General features: G+C 43.9%; 1 protein-coding gene across 1 annotated transcript in view; it reads left to right on the top strand.

The window, feature by feature from the left end:
• Positions 1-9301: 9301 nt before the first annotated feature.
• The window catches only part of LNPEP (leucyl and cystinyl aminopeptidase), a 108604-nt gene continuing 98980 nt past the window's right edge, over positions 9302-18925 (top strand). The window contains exon 1 of the mRNA XM_088444662.1: positions 9302-9584. Coding sequence (XP_088300788.1) covers positions 9566-9584 — 19 coding nt within the window. The 5' untranslated portion in view covers positions 9302-9565. The remainder of the gene's footprint in view (positions 9585-18925) is intronic.

The following is an 18925-nucleotide window of genomic DNA, read 5'->3' as shown; positions in this document are numbered from 1 at the left end:
AGTGTGGTGAGATATCTGGCTGTCCCTAGCCTCTCTATCAACTCATCCACACGTGACATGGGATACGTATGACATTTGGAAACTGCATTTAACTTACGAAAATCGTTACAGAAGTGTAAGCTGCCATCAGGCTTCGGAATCAGAACTATGGGACTGGATCACTCACTATTAGACTCCTCGATGACACCAAGTTCTAGCATATTCTTAACCTCTTTAGAGACAGCCTCACGCTGTGCTTCAGGAATTTTATATGACTTTAGATTGACCTTAACTCCTGGCTCTGTAATGATATCATGCTTTATTATGGTCATCCTGAAAACAAATCTCTGTTCCTAATGAGCAACTCCTTAGCCTCATTCTTTTGAGCGGCCTAGAGGGACACTTTTACTTCTGGAACCAAAGAGACTGATGCTACTGGTGGGCTTGGTTCAGCTAACAGAGCTAACCTACAGTATCTTTCCAGGGTTTGATAAGGTTAACATGGTAAATTTGTTCAGGCTTCCTCTTGCCTGGTTGGTATACTTTAAAGTTAACCTCACCCATTTTCTCTCCGATTTCATACGGACCTTGCCATTTAGCCAAAAGCCAGCTTTCCACTGTGGGTATCAAAACAAGCACTCTGTCCCCAGGGGAAAATGTACATACCCGGGCGTTCCGGTTATACACTCTCTGTTGGGCTTGTTGGGCCTGCTCCATATGTTCTTTGACAATGGGCACCACGGCCGCAATCCTATCTTGCATCTGAGAGACATGTCCAATTACACGTTTATAGGGTGTGGGTTGTTCTTCCCATGTCTCCTTAGCAACATCTAGCAACCCTCTTCCATACAACAGATCAAAAGGAGAGTATCCTGTGGAAGACTGTGGTACTTCTCTAACAGACATCATCAAATATGGCAACAAATAATCCCAGTTTATACCATTCTTGTCAACAACCTTTTTTAGCATACTTTTTAAAGTTTTGTTGAGCCTCTCGACCAATCCATCCGTTTGAGGATGGTAAACGGAGGATCTCAAGTGAGTAACTTTAAACAATTTGCACAACTCCTTCATAATTCTAGACAAAAAAAGGGTACCTTGGTCAGTTAAAATTTATTTTAGTATTCCCACCCTGATGAAAACATGCACCAGCTCTCTAGCTATATCCTTGGTTGACATATCACGCAAAGGGATTGCCTCAGGATATCGAGTAGCATAATCCACTATTATGAGGATATACTGATATCATTGAGTAGACTTTAACAAGGGCCCAACCAAATCCATGGCTATCATTTCAAATGGGACCTCTATAACAGGCATGGACACTAGAGGACTCTTGAAATGGGGTCTAAGTGCATGATACTGGCACTCCGGGCAGGAAGAACATAATTCAGACACATCTTTATACACCCCAGGCCAAAAGAACTGCTGCAAAACCCTTTCAATGGTCTTTTCAGCCCCTAGGTGTCCTGCGTTACATGACCATGAGCAAGATCCAATACAGTTCTACTATATGTCTGGGGAACAACAAGCTGTTCTACTACATCCTCACCCCTTTTTGTCACTTGATACAAGAGCTCATTGTTAAGGGCCATGTGTGGAAACATAAGCCTGCTATCTGGGTCTAATGGGTTCCCATTAACAACTTTCACATTTTCTCTGGCTCTTATCAAGGTGGAGTCCTTTCTCACTTCAAGGGGAGGCATGCTTTCAGCCCTGTCTATCACCTCTGCCTCCTCTGGAGGAGGTACCTCACTTTGTTCCTCATCATCTACCACTTCCCCAGCCATACTAGCAACAGGGCAAGCGTCTGAGGGTTCCGGGGTCACACCTGCGGCCAGCATATCACCAGGATGGTCTACTGGCTCTATAATGTTCACCTCTGCGACCACATGGGACTTCCACAATTTCCAAATATGGGGAAAGTCTCTCCCTATTACAACAACATGTACCAAGGAAGGGACCATTCCCACATTAACCACAGCTGAACCATAAGGGGTCTCAATACTCACTTCAGCAGTATTATAATAACGGGTGTTACCATGTATGCAAGTTACACCAACAGTTGTTCGCTGGCCCTTTAAAGCATTTACCAACCCATCTTTCACAAGGGTGATTACACTTCCTGAGTCCAACAATGCCTTTACCCAGTTACCTCCCATAATCACACATTTGTTTTTCGGACTCAATTGAAGGTATAACAGTACAGGCTAACCTGGCAAAAAATGACATTCTGCGACGTTCAAAGACAGCATCACATTGCATAGGTTCTTGAACAACTGGACAATTAGCAACAACATGTCCTGGCATACCACACCTAAAACATTTAATCACATAACTGTCAAGTCTTTTAGGCATGCAAGTCCTTTCTGGTCCCACTGACCAATCTTTAAACCGAGCACTCACAGTCTCTTCAGTTTTACGTTCTCTTAACCGCCCAGGACCCTTTTCCCACGGAACAGTCTTACCGGGTGTCACCGAAGTGCACTGTCGTGGATCTAGGGTCGCTGAGGTATAGCCAGCAGTTCCTCTGCCGCCAGATACCTTTCCACCATCTCCACTATCTGGTCAGCTGTCTTAGGATCCCCGTGGCTCACCCACTTGCGTAAAGCCATGGGCAGGGACCTCAAGTAACGGTCAATGACAACTCTTTCAACCATCTGAGGTCCAGATAATGCCTCTTGTTGTAACCATTTTTTGGTCAGGTGAATTAGGTTGTGCATTTGTGAGAGGGGAGGTTTCTCCATGTAGTACACCCAGCGATGCACACGTTGCGCTTGGACCGACAAGGTAACTCTCAGGGGAGTAAGAATTTCTGCTTTCAGTTTTTCATAGTTCAAAGCATCCGCCGTGCTTAAGTCAAAGTATGCTCTTTGAGGCTCGCCGAAGAGAAAGTGATCCAGCAATCCAGCCCACTGATCCTTAGGCCAACTCTCCCGTCCTCTCAAAGGTAAGCAAGTACGCCTCCACATCATCAGTCTCTCTCAATTTTTGAAGGAAATGGCTTGCCCTTATGAAGTAGTTTTGAACATTTGGGGAAGTATTTCCAGTCCGTGCTGCAAGATGCTGCACCACCTCTTTTAGGACCTCTCGGTCCTTGTGCTGTTGCCGCCGGGTTTCCTCAATCTCTAGGTGATGTTGCCGCTGCGCCTCTTCAACCTCCAGTTGATGTTGCCACCGTATCTCCTCAATCTCCAGTTGCTGTATCCTAGAGGCTTCTTGCTGTACTGCTGTCGCTTGTAGCAGAGCCTTGACAATATCCTCCATATTGTTGGGTTTTCCAGCAACTTTGTAGCCTCTTTTACCCAGGACATGTATCAGTACTGGTTTCCAGCAAAAAAGGAATGTCTGGCCCTTTAACTGAACCAGATTCCACAACTCTGCAGGAAAAGCACCACCTGGTCTTGCTTCTATGTGTGAGGCACCACAGCTCCCAGCATGTCCCACTGTGCAAAAGCCTCTGCAGAGTATCACACCTGCAGTTTTACTCTGTGCCACATTTAACTTCAGTCCAGACAGATAGAGATCTCAAAGCTGCTGCGGTCTTCACTTATGTGCAGACCATTAATGCCCGCATTCTCCACCACATGTAGCAAGGTCGGGGAACTGGTACCATCTCCTGGGGTAGATGGCACTGCGCAGCAGCTGAGAAATCACACAAAGTCCACTGGTCTGGTGCAACTGGTTTCCACCAGTTTTATTAGGTAATATATAAACAAAATAAACAGAAATAAACACCTTGCCGTCTGGCACTAACTATACAGAAGTGATCCTAGCTCACTTATAAACAAAGTATAAGAAGGTTTTTTCAGGTTTCATTTACCTGCTTTCATCAATCTTGATTCTCACACAGAGACGCAAAAGTCTGTCCTTTCCCCAGGCAGTGTCTCTCTGTAATGATCAGCCTCCCAGCATTAAAAAGCAGCCACACAGCTGAAAACCCTAATTAGCCTCCTGTGAAGCTAATATCCCCAAAAACTCCTAACCCAAACACCTTCCTGAGGTTTCAAAAGACATAGGTCAGGAATCTGGGGCAAATATACCTGCCTTCCACTATGATGCCATATATATATATATACACACACATTTTTTTAAACAGTAAGGTGCGCAAAGTTGTAAAATGTAAAGACTTTTAAGAACACAACTCGCATCAGTTACATATATTTTAGTTTTAGAATATCAGCACATGAAAAGCCTGAAACCGGAGCATATCTCCCTGCTCATCCGTACAATGTCGCTTAACAGCAACCGCTCTTTAGCAGCGTGCAGCCATGGCTCCCCCTGCTGGACACTGGAACGCTGCTAATGCCGCGTGTTCCAATCCTCTACTCCAGACCGATGGCACAGTGCACAATGCGTCTCAGGCTCTGTGTAGTAGCCTCGCCAGACGTGTTTCGTCATACCAAAGTCTTCATCGGAGGGTGTTGTTTCATAGGCAGAATTCTTATGTCTTGATAAAAGAGTTCTGCCTCTGAAACATCGGCAAGGTATCGCTGTGTCAGCGCGTTTTTTTTTAAGTATTTGGTCTTGGATGGTAATACATATTACATATATAGTGGCAAGATGAAGTTAGGTGGTGACAATGAGCCATGGCTTCTGTGTGGGCCTGGAGGGACCCACCCACACAGGGAAGAAAGAGGAGGTGTGACCACACCTAATTGCTGCCTAGTGGTGTCAGTCAAAGGAGGATTGAGGCAGCCAAAAAGCCAATTGTGCCAAGCCAGGCCAGTGGGAGACCATAAGGAATCTAAAGACCAGACTGCAGAAGTGGAAGCCACAACTATAGGAACCTGTAAATCATGGAGAGCTCAACCCCAAAACCTGAATCCAGGAACTCTGAGCTGGAAACCACTACCGGGAACTCAGACACAGCCAACGGAAACTCAGAAACGAAGTAAGCTAAAACTGGAAACAAGAACTGGAAGCACGAATAAGGAACTCAGGATTTCGAGCTGGCTACAGGTGGAAAGACCTGGAACTTACACATTGATACATAGAATATAGAAACCAGCAACCTACCTCCAATAGTGTGCTATCAAATGGGTCAATTACTTGAGGCACTTGATATAAGCGGATAGTTCTTGCTAAGAAACAAACACTAAGGACCTGATTCAGACCTGCTCGCTGCTGGTGATGTTTGCAAATGTGTGCATGCGTATACTTCGCAGTGCGCGTGCGCAAAGTAGTACGAGCGATTGGAATACGCTGGCTCGCCCTGCAAAGCAGCCCAGAGGAATGAGTGACAGGAGAGGCCGTTTGTGGGTGGTAACAGGGGCAGGGCAGTAGTAACGGGGGAGTGGAGTTGCAGGCGCACCTAAGTTTTTAACGCCGTTTCAGAGGCGTGCATAATTAACAGCCAGCGTCATAGGACACGTCACTTGCTAGAAATATACACTGAAGTGCTCGCAGTGCTTGCGGCAGGGTATAGTCAACCTTAAGTGCTGCGATCGCCACCGATGGTGCTCGATGTACCAATGGTTTCAAGCACTTCCTGGAGATGACGTACGCAAGTGGGCGTCTTTAGACAAGCTGGTGGGCATCTACAAACAAGTGATCGCTCGCCAAAACAAAGTGGGAGTGCTTATGACTTGCCGAGCGAGCGGCTGCCTTGATGTCACTTAGCCGAATTTCCATACGCTCGGAGCGAGCGATCGCATCCAGCGAGCGGGTCTGAATGAGTTCCTAAGTGTAACCGGAGCACTTGCTGAGAAACACAGGAACAGAGCTGGAAGCAACTGAGGGCCTGATTCAGAGCCGGACGCTATTTGCGCTAGCTCGTTCAGAAAAAGGGGCTGGCTATTTAAATGAACCGTTCGCTCTTTGCGGTCTGTTCACGCCTCTATGAACAAAACATGCGAACGTAAATTTGAAAGAAACGCCCCCTGGCCGCTCGCATCATACGTCATGTCCGCTATTTATTAGATTAATCGAGTACATCGAAAGGCGTATGAACTGCTCACTATTCTTGTGGTTGGTTTTTCCTACCACAATCATGCGAGAAGTTCTGACTATAAAACAACCAAGTGACGTGGTTAATGACGCTGCTTTGTTAATTATGCACACCCTTAAAAATCCCGTTTTGACCTTTAGGCACGCCTGCGTTCGGATCTCCACTCCCCGTTTTCAAGCACCTTCCCCTGTTACCACCCACAAACGCCTCATTCTGTCACTCAAAATAGCAGGCATTCGCTATTCGGCCGCACTGACTGGTTCGCGCATGCGTATTACGATCCGTACGCATGGCAAGTTGGGCAAACATCGCTCGGAAAGAACGAGCGGCCGCTTACGAGCGGCTCTGAATCAGGCCCTGAATTCTTTAAGCAGGAAACTATCCTCATGAGAAGGAAGTGAGTTTTTCTGGCAATGAAGTGGAATAGGGTGCTTCCAGTGATTATTGGATAAACCGATAAACAGATCAGCAGCCTCGAATCACGTGACAAAATCCAATATGGCCGCGCCTATGCAGCCAAATTGTTTGTTTACAAATGGAGATGCAGTGCTTCAGGAATGCTGTGGACGGCCAGGCGAAGCACAGACAATCACTGATGGCACCACTGGACATGATAAGTGGGGCTAAGACCCCGATGTGTTACAGTTATCAATTATTATGTGCGAGATTGCCCCTGAAAACACCTGGTGGTACCCGCAAATAATAAGGATCCCCTGAATGTATCTACAGGGGAATGCAGCAGATATCAGAAATATCTGCTGCGGCCCCCCTTTTTTGAAAGCAAAAGCTGCTTTTTTGCATTCTACAGCTTGGCAACAATAGCCATTGTAGCCTAAAGTACCGCAAAAAAACATACATCGGATCCCTCTCCGGCACTCACCAGTAGCGCATGCGCGGTCAGCAGAACACACATGCGCAGTAGTGAGGCGGCTGATCACTTAACTTTTACACATCACAGGAACGTTCCTGCATGTGTTCAATGATAAATGTCAGTGGTATTTCATTTGTTATTTCTGAAAATAGCAGCGATAGCAAATTATAATTGGATGTAATTACCCTCAAATTAAATCTGAAAGTCTGCAGTTAAAGCACATCTTGTTTGTTTCATTTCAAAGCCATTGTGGTGGTGAATAGAGGCCAAAATATGAAAATTCTGTCAATGTCCCAATATTTATGCCCCTGACTGTATATACATACACACTCATACAGGGCCGGACTGGCCATCAGGCACTTCTGGCAAATGTCAGAGGGGCCGATGGACTCAGGGCCGGCTCAAGGAGGGTGGAAGTGCCCTTGTCCTCCATCCCACGCTGCCGGATACAGGTTATGCGCTCAAGGGGGCAGGGCCGCTATGGCAGTGATGTGCCAGGAAGAGACCGGGCATGCCGCAAGGCCAGGCCCCCATGACTTGCGGCACATGCACAGGGCTGAACTACAGCTCCAGTCCGTCCCTGCACACATATATATAAATATATATATATATTTGATAGAAGCTGTTTGGTGACTGCCTTGCCTTGAAAAGCCATAAGTTAGTTGGCTGGTGAGCGTTAAACCAGTTAACATGTTTTCAGTTTAAACTCTGTGATAGCAGCTACCAGGTTTCCATAACTATGACGGATAGTGTAGGACCTGCAGAGAAATTTGGTCCCGTGATGAGGCCTGCAGGGTTAAATGAATTGATCACTCCATGAACCAAACCCCCATTGTTTATGTATTACTGTGAGCGATTTAAAAATGGTGAGTGCTGAGCTTTCTGTCTTTATTTTAAATATATATATACACACAACAGCACTAAAGCAGATTTCGAAGTAACGTACAAATTCATAGAAAAGGAATAATTTAATGAGATGAATTAAAAATTTAGTATATATATATATATATATATATACTGTATAATATTTCCTATTTTGATCAGGGGGTATGTGAAGGCCCCCATACACGGTGCAATATAGCAGCCGATCCGACGGATTGGTACAATATAGCTGCTATATCGTACCATGTGTGGGCATGATATCGGCCAGTGCGCGCTCCCGTGGGGTCGTACATCGCACCTCCAGATCTTGCTGCATGTTAACTTGATCTGGAGATGCGATGTACGTTCTCATACAGCGGTATGCGGGTGGTGGGTGCCGACATATCGGGCAGTCGGCCACCCGATAGGACCGCCGGATGTGTCGGCCGTCGGATCGCAAGTCGCATCGCAAGATGCATTTATTAATTTTTAAAAAAATACTTTTTAAACTTAAATAAAAATATCCCAACAATTTCTGAGTGGTTTTGATGAAAATAAATTTGTCATTTAAGTGGTTAATGAGAAACTAAACGAAAAGGCGGAGAACTCTGAGATGTCTATGCACTTTATGGTGTGTTAGATATGGAGAAGCAAAATATAGCTATTTCTCCAGCTGAATACACGGTTGCTGCTAGATCCTAATTGGAGAAAGGACCTCTCTGACGTTGCAAACACGTGACTGCTGCATAAGGGCCGGACCGCTCCAGTGTTACCATCCAGGTGGGCATAGATGGGGAATATATTTTTGTAGCAAGCATAGCAAGCCACCGTGCCCGAAGCGTGGCAAGCATAGCAAGCCCGCGAGGGGACACTTTTGGAACCCAGTTCTGATCCTTGCCCCTCCCCCTTTGGTTGCGGGTCACGTGGGTGTGACGTCAGAAGTCCTTTGCAGCACCCAATTCTAGACCTAACCCTGAATACACCTCTAAATACTGTAGTACTGCATCACAGCATGTATATCTGTTTGACTAATGGCCCGTACACACGGAGCGATCAGACAATGATCAGATATCGTTGTCTGATCGTCCTGCATGTGCTAGATGTTCGATTATCGACATGCACCGACCCCCAAATGACTATAACGACCCGCGTTCAACGATCACAGGTCCCTATAGTAACCAGGCTAACCTGGTCGATATCGACCAGGTTGGCCTGCATTCACAGGCGATGGTCGATATCGACCATCCATGTCTGCGCATCGACCATCGTTTGGGGTTTTAGAATATCGATAACGATATAATGATATTATCGTTCATATCGACCAGCAAAGTTGGACCGTGTGTGCCCACCATTAGTTTGTGTGTATTGCAGAACATGTCTCCCCTAATCTCAGCCCAGTTCTGCCTATCAGTTATCCCAGGTAGAGCTTTGTCTAGCAATGAACCAAGGACAAGTGTTATTAACCCTGAATCTCACTTTCAGATTCACAGCAGTCCAGCAGCCGTCTCACTCCCAGCAGTGCTCAGCAACAGGGCAGAGCCTGGAGAAGACCAGGCAGGACAAGAGGAGGGGGAGGTCCAGGCTTGTGCCTTGTGCCATGTACTCCTGGGGGAGGAGTGGTGTGTGTGTGGTGTGGGAGGGGGCTGCCTGTCAGGGAGGGGAGACGAGAGGAAGTGTGCACTCACTGTGTGCAGCAGCATTAGAGAGACTGACAGTACAGAGACCACCCTCCCTCCTTTCTGCCTCTGCTGTGTCCCAGGCAGGCAGCGCAGCAGCAGGAGGCTGTGTACATAGCACATCATGGCTGTGCACTAGCTGCTTCTCTCACCCTGCCTGCAGTATACACACTGCTCCATCTGCGGATACAGAAACCCAGGGGCTGAAGAAGTGTCAGCAGTAAGAACATGGACACCTCAGTGAGCGGTAAGAGAGCAGTACATTTATTCAGTACGTGTTTGTTGCGGTAGCACTTCCAGCAGATACTTTCATTATGGTGTGTCTGTTGATAAACATCCCCACTGTATGATAATTTCAGCATGGGCAGCCCTGTGCTTTGTGCTATGCCAAATATAAACACTACTTTCAGTATGTGCATCAGGGCTGTGTATTGTGAGTACACCCTGTGCCCTGCTGTGCCTCGTTAGTTGTAAGGTGCTATCCTGCAGCCTATCCTATAGAACTGAAGGTCACAAATATCAGTCTCCTGCACTTGGGGGATTCCCATGGGGAGCATTGCCCCACTGCTTCATGGCAGCATAAGATCTACTGGTGAATAATGTGTTGCAGTATTTAGTGCAGTGATCTGCCTAAATCTCCTGTCACTGTGGTCAGCTAGTGCATCTGTGAGATTATAGCTGTCACTAGATCCACCTGCAAAAGCAAATGCTAATTTCCCATAATATACCCTGTGAAGTAGGACTGTGTTTTTGTGTAGTGTTTACTGAGAGATCACTGCACAGTATTAGAACAGGAAGTCCCAGCTATAGTCTGTGTGTGTGGTTAGCAACCACAGCATTTACTTTAAAAAGAACTACAGTGTAGGTAGTTTGGCCTATTATCTAATTTCACTCTGAATAGAGTTGTGCATCACAGGAGCTGCAAATACAGAGACATCCCCAGATCTCAGGTCTCTCTCTGTTCTGGTTTCTAGCATCTGCACATGGACAATGTCATTGGGTAGCTGAGGACTAACACTTTAAGAAAAAAACAAATATATATATATTCGTGAATCAGCCAGTGACTAAACATTTTGAGGTTTAAATGATTAAAATAAGCTTTTATTTTCTTAGATAACTATAACAAGTGTCTAATTTTATGCTTTGAAGCCTTCTTGTTTTAAGGTGTGTACACACGTAGCGATTTTAAAGAGCGATTTGAACTATGTTATCATTGAAATTGCTCATTTAAAAGGTCCTTACCAATGTACCAGCGATGCGCAGACACGTATGAACGATAACGTCCATAGGCCGTGCATGGCGGCCAACTTACTCGATATCGAGCAAGTCGTCGGTAAGTTGGTGGTGTGCTGGAAGATCGATATTGATCATCCAGCATACCATGGAGGGTGCATAATGATCTGTCAGTGATATTGTATCGCTGACAGATCGCTACGTGTGTACGCACCATTAGAATTAGGGGTGGGCTATTAGCGACCCTCCAGCTGTTGTTGAACTACAAATCCCCAAAAAAGTTGTATGCGTGTATTTAAGGTACACTGTGTATGCGTGTATTTAAGGTACACTTGTTAGTGCTAGCACTCCTCCTACCTTACCCAGGTGATTTACTTAGTATGGGTCCTGTGCATTGCAGTACACACATGTAATGGGCGCTATTACAGGTAAGTCCTATAAAAATGTATACAATGTGTCAGTATAAAGCTGCCCATCCACTAGGCGATTAAACCTAGCGATGGGAGCGATAACGACGGTCGTTATCGCTCCATCGCTTGGTAATTGCCCGCAAATCGGGCAGTAATAGGTTAAAAACGACCAGCGATGCGCGCGCCCGCTGGTCGTTTTTAACATCAATCATCGCCCAAACATGCCGGTCAGCCTGACGACCGCCGTCAGGTTGCCATGTTCGGGGATGATTGATCTGCATACTCTGAACGTTCAGTGTATGCAGTTCACCCCGCGGGAGACGACGGCATTGTAATCGTGCCGTCGTCCCCCGCATCGTTAAGTGGATGGGCAGCATTAGGGATGTTAGGGATCCACCTGATGAGGTTCACCTTGATGTGGTAGGTGGGCAAACATCTTTAGCCAAATATGTACTAAGAACCTCAATTTAAAACCATGTTTATTGATAGTTTATTATATATATTGTGATATTCAGTGTTCTTAGTGCTTAGAGCAGGGGTTCCCAACCACGGTCCTCAAGGCACACTAGCAGTCCAGGTTTTAAGGATAGCCAGAACTGAGCACAGGTAAATTAATTAGTACCTTAGGTATTTTGATTTAACCATCTGCGCTTAAGCATGGATATCACTAAAACCAGAACTGTTAGTGTGCCTTGAGGACCGAGGTTGGGAATCACTGGCTTAGAGTGTGCATCTGCTTTCCCCCCCCCTTTTTAGAACTACAAATCCCAGCAGTTTTAGCATGGCCAAATAGCAAAATACTGGCAGGGCATGTTGGGATGTGTATATACAACAGCTGGGGGGTCGCTTATTGCCCACCCCTATAAGATGAATCCTGAAGTCCTATGACTAGGTTGCAAATGGATTTCTGTTTCTGGTTTGAAAAAAGTCTGAGCTGCTTTGCTCTCAATATACTAATTAGTACTAAACACTTTATAAAATAACAATGTACAGTGTTTATACCTCAATGCATATGGGAAAAAGCTTTAAAAGGGTTAGAATTTTATACCCTGTGATGAAAAACTATGTGGATAACCTTGGATAAGGTAATAGGAGGGTATTCATTCACTGGATACCGTGATCAATTGTTTTCAGTAAATTAACAAATTGTTCATTTATTGGGTTTTTACAGATTGTTTATTCCTTAAAAATGAAGGTCAATGTAGGTTACTTTCTACCAAATAGACAAACATAACTAAATAACATGGGGGTGGGTGATTCAATTATCTTTGCGTGCCCCAGGGTTTTTGCATGCCTGTCGTAGCTATTCAATTCTGCCGACAGGCGCGAATGTATGATCTCTGTTCGCACCCTCCTGAGGTCCCAAACAGAAATCGACGAAAAAGACCCTCTTTTGAATGCCCAAACTAAGCAGGACTTTAGATGGGTTTAGCCGCTTTATGCAGGTGCGACATGTGCGAAAAACAGAACTGTAATGAAAACCTTCTATAAAAATGACTGTTATTGTAGAATATGGGGGAGTTTTATCCAAGAATAACGAAAGATAAAATCCATAACCAAGTTGAAGTAAGCACCATGACCATGTCGGGTCTGACTTCTTGGAAATGTCCTGAGAAAGAGGACCGGATATGGTATGACAGTAACATGGTGAAGGAAAATAATTGTTCTTTGTATAATTGGTTCAAGAGGATATGGAGTATTCAGTGTTCCAGAAATACTTAAATATAGGCAAAAATATGGTTAATAGCATTTAAACATCAACTAATTTTTTTATTCAATTATTATTAATCTACTTGTAGAATCTTGTACTTCAATTTTATATACCATCTAATGCTGGCCATACACGCTGCAATTATCGGGACGATCCGCCCGATATCGGCGGATCGCCGCGATAATTGTAGCATGGGGGGGGCGACCGAGGGTTAACTATTGTTCGGTCGGGCATGCAGGATTGTCCAGCATGCCCGTCCGATGCGATATTTACCCGGTAACTGTCGGCCGCATCGGGCAGTGTATGCCCAGCGCAGCCGACAGACAGACATTTCCTGTGTTCCTTCCACGGAAGGAACAGGGAAATGTCTCCTCCCCCCGGGGGCGGAGCGCAGATGTCGGGCTATACACTGTGAGATTTCTCTCACAGTGTATGCCGCGGACATCTGCGGCTGGCAGCCGGCCAGATAAAATGTCTGTCTGTCTGTCTGACAGACATTTTATCTTGCCGTGTATGCCCAGCATTAGTAAGCTGACCTGTTGCTTTTGTTTTATTAAAGTAACATAGTTCATACACTGGACTTGTGTGTTCATTTGCTGGCTCTATGTGTTCAGTCACTGGTAATTTCTGCACCTCCTGTTTTTTTGTTGTAAAATTATAACTATTACTACAATCTATAAACCACAATTTTTTTCAAAAAGTAGATACAGTAATGATGATGGTAAAATGGTACATATCTCAAAATGTAATTTGTTGTATCTGCTACATACACCATCCACTTAAACCAGAGATTTTCCTTAACTGTTCATTTACTGGACAATTTACTATACAGGTTGAGTCTCCCATATCCAAATATTCCAAAATACGGAATATTCCGAAATACTGAATTTTTTTGAGAGTGACTGAGATAGTGAAACCTTTGCTTTTTGATGGTTCAATGTACACAAACTTTGTTGAAAATACAAAAATTATTGAAAATATTGTATAAAATGACCTGCAGGCTGTGTGTATGAGGTGTATATATAGATTTGGGTCCTATTCCCACGATATTTCATTATGATATGCAAATATTCCAAAATACAGTATATTCTGATATCCAAAATACCTCTGGTCCCAAGCATTGTGGATATGGGAGACTCAACCTGTATATATTGTACAGTGGTGCTTGAAAGTTTGTGAAGCCTTCAGAATTTTCTATGTTTCTGCTGAAATTTGGCCTAAAAATACCTCAGATTTTCACACAAGTCCTAAAAGTAGATAGAGAGAACCGAATCAAACAAATGAGACAAAAAAAAATTAGACATGCTCATTTTTTTGTTTTTTTTTATTAAGGAAAATTATTCAGTATCACATACTGTCCCCACTGCTGGCCGGGCCACTTGTGCAGACTACACCAACTCCCTGGTCCCGCTGACACATGACTTACCTTTTACCTCCTTGGTGTAGGCTCCTTTATGGCTTCCTGACTCTGCTCCTCACTCGCCACGGGTCCTCTCCAGACTAGCGGCGTGATGTCATGCGTGCTGACCCAAGAAAGAAAACTTTATTGAACAAGTGGGAGGGCGAACGGGGGCAGACGGGTCCCCTGTGACTGTCAATCAGGTAGTAAGAGGCTCAGAGTGCCGCAGCGGCCCCTCTTTTTCACTCAAGGGGGTAGTGGGCAGTAGGAGCAAGTCTCCCCTGATGATGCCCCTATACATAGATAGTGAGATAAATGACTGGGGAGGCACTGGTTAGTATCAGAGCCAGATTTACACATGCATACATCAACCCGAGGGTACATGTGGGCATTATACAAAGGTGGAGCAGTATATAGTGCTGGAAATTTGTTGTGTTTGATTGATCAGGGTTGAGCGGTAAAAGTAGACATGGGAGGCAGTGCCTCACCTGCCATACACTTTTTACTCCAGAGTTTTTATTTTAAAAATGATTAGAAAAATACAAAGAAGACACTTGCAATATTTTCTTTAAATTATTCTTATTTTTATAGTCAAAACTGTGGAGTATACCAAAGTATGACAGCAAAGGCTCTTCCTTACCTGACCGCACATCACTGATATAGATAGATATATATATATATATATATATCTAATGTACCTAGCCATTCTATATGTGTATAGTGCAATTTCAGAGATGCCTATCTTGTTGTTTGATATAATTATTAAAAGTGTACTATAGAAAAATATGTTGTTAGGAATATTAAGTAGTATGTGCCAAATCCATTAGGCCAGAGTACAGGTTAAGTCTCCCATATCCAAATATTACGAAATACGGAATTATTTTGGCATGACAGATAATGAAACCTTTGCTTTTTGATGGTTCAATGTACACAAATTTTGTCGAAGACACAAATTCTTAAAAATATTGTATAAAATTACCTTCAGGCTGTGTGTATAAGGTGTATATGAAACATAACTGAATTTTATGTATGTACACAAACTTTGTTTGAGGCACAAAATTATTTACAATATTGTATAAAATGACCTGCAGGCTGTGTGTATAAGGTGTTTATAACACATAAATGCATTCTGTTTTTATATTTGAGTCCCATTCCCAAGATATTTCATTATGATATGCAAATATTCCAAAATACGGAATATTCCGTTATCCAAAATAACCCTGGTCCCAAGCATTTTGGATATCGGAGACTCAACCTGTACCTCTATTATGTCTTATATTGCACAATGTAATACATTGTGTAAAAAGGAATACAAATTCACTATCCCAGTATTTCATTAGGTGTAGTAACTTTTGTCTAATGTTCTTTATCTAGAATGTTGCTAAAGGTGTAGAATGTTTAATCCTACACTAAAGTGGCCTATTTATCACATTTGTCACCTCTTTAAATCGTGTAAACGGTAGTCCGCATTCCACATCAATGAAAGATCCCTGCAATGGGTTTAGCTAAGTAACGCAGGTTACTGAAGTCCCCATTCTATTCAATGTGCACTGCAGTCTTCTCCAAGTTATTAATCAGCTTGATCCCCTCATAGTTAACACCATCTAAAGTTTTTGTTTTTTTTTGCTGGCCGCACATGCCCAGGAGGTAAGCCAGGTTCAAGGCCAGCAATATTCTATCACTTTAGTAAAGAGTAAAGAATGAAGTTTGAGGGCTATTTATCAATTGTCTTCGCCGGGAGAGTGGCTCTGATATTAGCCTCGTTACCTAACCTCCGAATAAGTGTACCAGGACCTATTGTTGAATATAATGAGTAATCCTGTCCATATTGGACTAAACCCTATGCTACTTTACACTGTTATGTTGCTTGTCCCTGGCACTTAAAGGAAGCATCCATGTTAATTTACTTTCTTGAATGCACCCTCTTGCAAGATTTAGGAAATTTGTTCCTTTATATTTAGGCAATGGGTACAGGGTGTTTTCTGCCCTTTAGAAATAGGGCAGGGCGCAGCGCGGTGCCCCGCTGAAACAGACTAGCGGGAGCGCTAATCATGTAAAATTGTCCTGTATTATATTCACTTTAATCTTCTTCTCTTCATCTGATGTAATTCATAGACATGGCCCAAGTGTGTGTTCTGCTCTGCAGGAGCTATATTCGCTGAAAGAGATAATCCAATAAAACCGTCTACTTAATTCATCAGCAGCCAATTAATTTGTGGCAGAATGGCTGCATCTGTTTGGTAACACTGTCTTAAGTAGGCGGTTTTACCGGAAGGATCTCCGGCGACGGGAGCTCCTCTATGTGGTTTTGCCTAAGCTGCATGTGATTTAGGAGTCTATTTATCAAACCGTGAAAAGCGTGGAGAAGTTGTCCATAGCAACCAATCATCTCATACCTATTATTTTATAGAATGTACTTGATAAATGCTACTTTAAAGCTGATTGGTTGCTATGGGCAACATCTCTACTGGTCCACTTTTCAATACTTTTCACTGCTTGATAAATAGACCCCTTAGGGATTTTAAAACCATCACACATCGCATGTGGTTTCAGGTTTCATCTTTGCGGTTTGTGGCTGAAAGCCGCATTCGCTGTTGGCTGTAAAACAGGACATTAATCAGACTTTCCATTACTGTAAAAAAGTCCTTTCCGACTCCCAAACACCAGAATTCCTCCTGCTTATAAGAACCAAGATGTCACCCGCACTTCCACATCTTTCCCTGGGAACTGACTCCAGAGAGCAGGATTATAAAAGGACCCTGTCAATATCGAGTGGTAAGCACTACATAGCGGGACGCCGCTACTATACACCACATACAACTGTCACACTGCCTATATACTTTGACTATCCTTCGCAGTGAGGGTAACGTATGCTATCTGTGACATACAGTTAAGAGACCCTCCAGACAAGGGAACTCTGACATCCATACGTGTACAATCATAGATGGAATACTTATTTAGTTACACAAACACACAGTGTGCCTGATTCAGAGGCGGACGCTCTTTGTGAGCACTTGCTCTGAATCAGGGCGTTTTTTTTTTTTGGATCCGGCCTCCTGGCCGCTCGCTAAGCTGTGGGTTTGCGAGCGGCCAGGTGATGGTCGCGACCATCGGGCTTGCGCCGAGACCCTTGTGGTAGGGTCTCGTTCCCGCAAGCCCCAGTGAGCTTCCTGCTCTAATAGAGCAGGAAGCTCAACTACTGACATCACGAGCCCTCAAACGGCAGGCGTTCCTTCGGGAACGCCTCCGTTTGACCAGCCACCCCCCTCCCCGCCTACAAAATGGTTGCGAGCTGTCACTCACCATCGAAGAGCCGCCCCATTTTGTTGCGAGCCCCGGAGCGAGTGTGAGCACTGCCCGGCCATCGACCTGTTTGCGAGCCTGTCTGATTCAGACCCTTTGTACATAGTTTCTACAATAAAGTGATCATGGTTCTTTGCGCTCCCTGGGGTATTTTTCGTGTTGTTTTCCAATTATGTGTGATCGAGATCCAAATCCTTTATTAATGTCTGTGGGATGGGGTTTAATAATTCAAATATAACAGTTCTCTTATTCTCTGATGTTGTACTCTCAATAATTCTCCATTAAACGGTTGATACCTGTTTAGCGCACCCAAATTCGCCTCTGTATGATTAGAGCAATAGCCCGGGTTCAGATGCTGGAACACCAGATACTCATCAGAGTGCAATAAGGACCTCCACAAATTCCTCTGCTGGACTCTCTACCTACATATATCCCCACCAACGCGTTTCTGCTCTCCTGGAGCCTTTCTCAAGGTGTATACATAGTGACGTAAGTAACTTACGGAGAGTAACCCTCTAAAGGGGCACACTCGCCACCCAAGTAATTCCCATTCTTCACTTTGACCACCCAGTGTCAAGTTGCAACAGCACTAGGTGTTTGGAGGGAAAGGTATTGCCGCTGGCACAGTACGGATAGAGGCACCTAAAGGAGCCATCTAAACTCCCTCCCAACCACACCCGGATTTGGTTGTTTTAACCCATAAGTTGTTGAAAATTGGAGCATTGTGTCTGCCAAACATTAAACAACTTTATTTCCATATATTAGTCACTTAGATTTCTTATATACATTCATTCATTTAACATTCAGATACAGAATTATTTTTATCCTCAATAGGTGAGCGCTTAGTACCCACATCTATTTTACTCTCCATTACTGTAGGCAAATCCTTCACGTATTTCATGTTATTAGTCATTTCATATCTCCTTATTTGATGTTTATACTGTTTACATATTGCAAGGGTCACTAGTCAGACATTGTTCATGCAGTCATTGGTTGTGCAACTTGTTTAAATTCTGCTCTATCTGTATGATGGTATTCTTGTTGCCATTTAAAATTGGTCTTTATTTCCAACTGCACAGTTTGGGCAATGAGTGACCGTTGTATCGTTACTCTGCTGTTATAGACAGAGCCTGTTTATTGTACAGTGGTTTTCCCAGCATCACGTGCAGGTTTGCTGTCTCTGTCATTATGAAAGGGGAACTCATACTTTGTCCTCTTATGGGCATATGCAGTGCTTTATTTTCTGATGTAATATGGGAATTTCTACTCTTATCTGTCTATAATAAATGATTTGCACTTGAGTTCTGTTACATTTTCACTGATTATTATTTTCTTTTATACATTTCCAGATATTTGTCTCTCCAGAATACAATTAGTATTTTTTTATTAACTTTGACAACAACATTCTTCAACCTTCTATATTATAATTACCCTTTGTTCGGGGAACAAGGCCTGAAGTGAATAATAGTATGGAGAGGGTAAAAACTCCTAGCTAAGTAGTCAGTCCTTTACTTTCCTTACTGTTGCCAATA

The sequence above is a fragment of the Taudactylus pleione genome, unplaced genomic scaffold (assembly GCF_031769625.1).
Source record: "Taudactylus pleione unplaced genomic scaffold, aTauple2 ptg000370l, whole genome shotgun sequence".
NCBI classification, from domain to species: domain Eukaryota; kingdom Metazoa; phylum Chordata; class Amphibia; order Anura; family Myobatrachidae; genus Taudactylus; species Taudactylus pleione.
The sequence above is the reverse complement of the archived record's forward strand: the minus strand, read 5'-3'. Positions and strand labels throughout refer to the sequence as shown.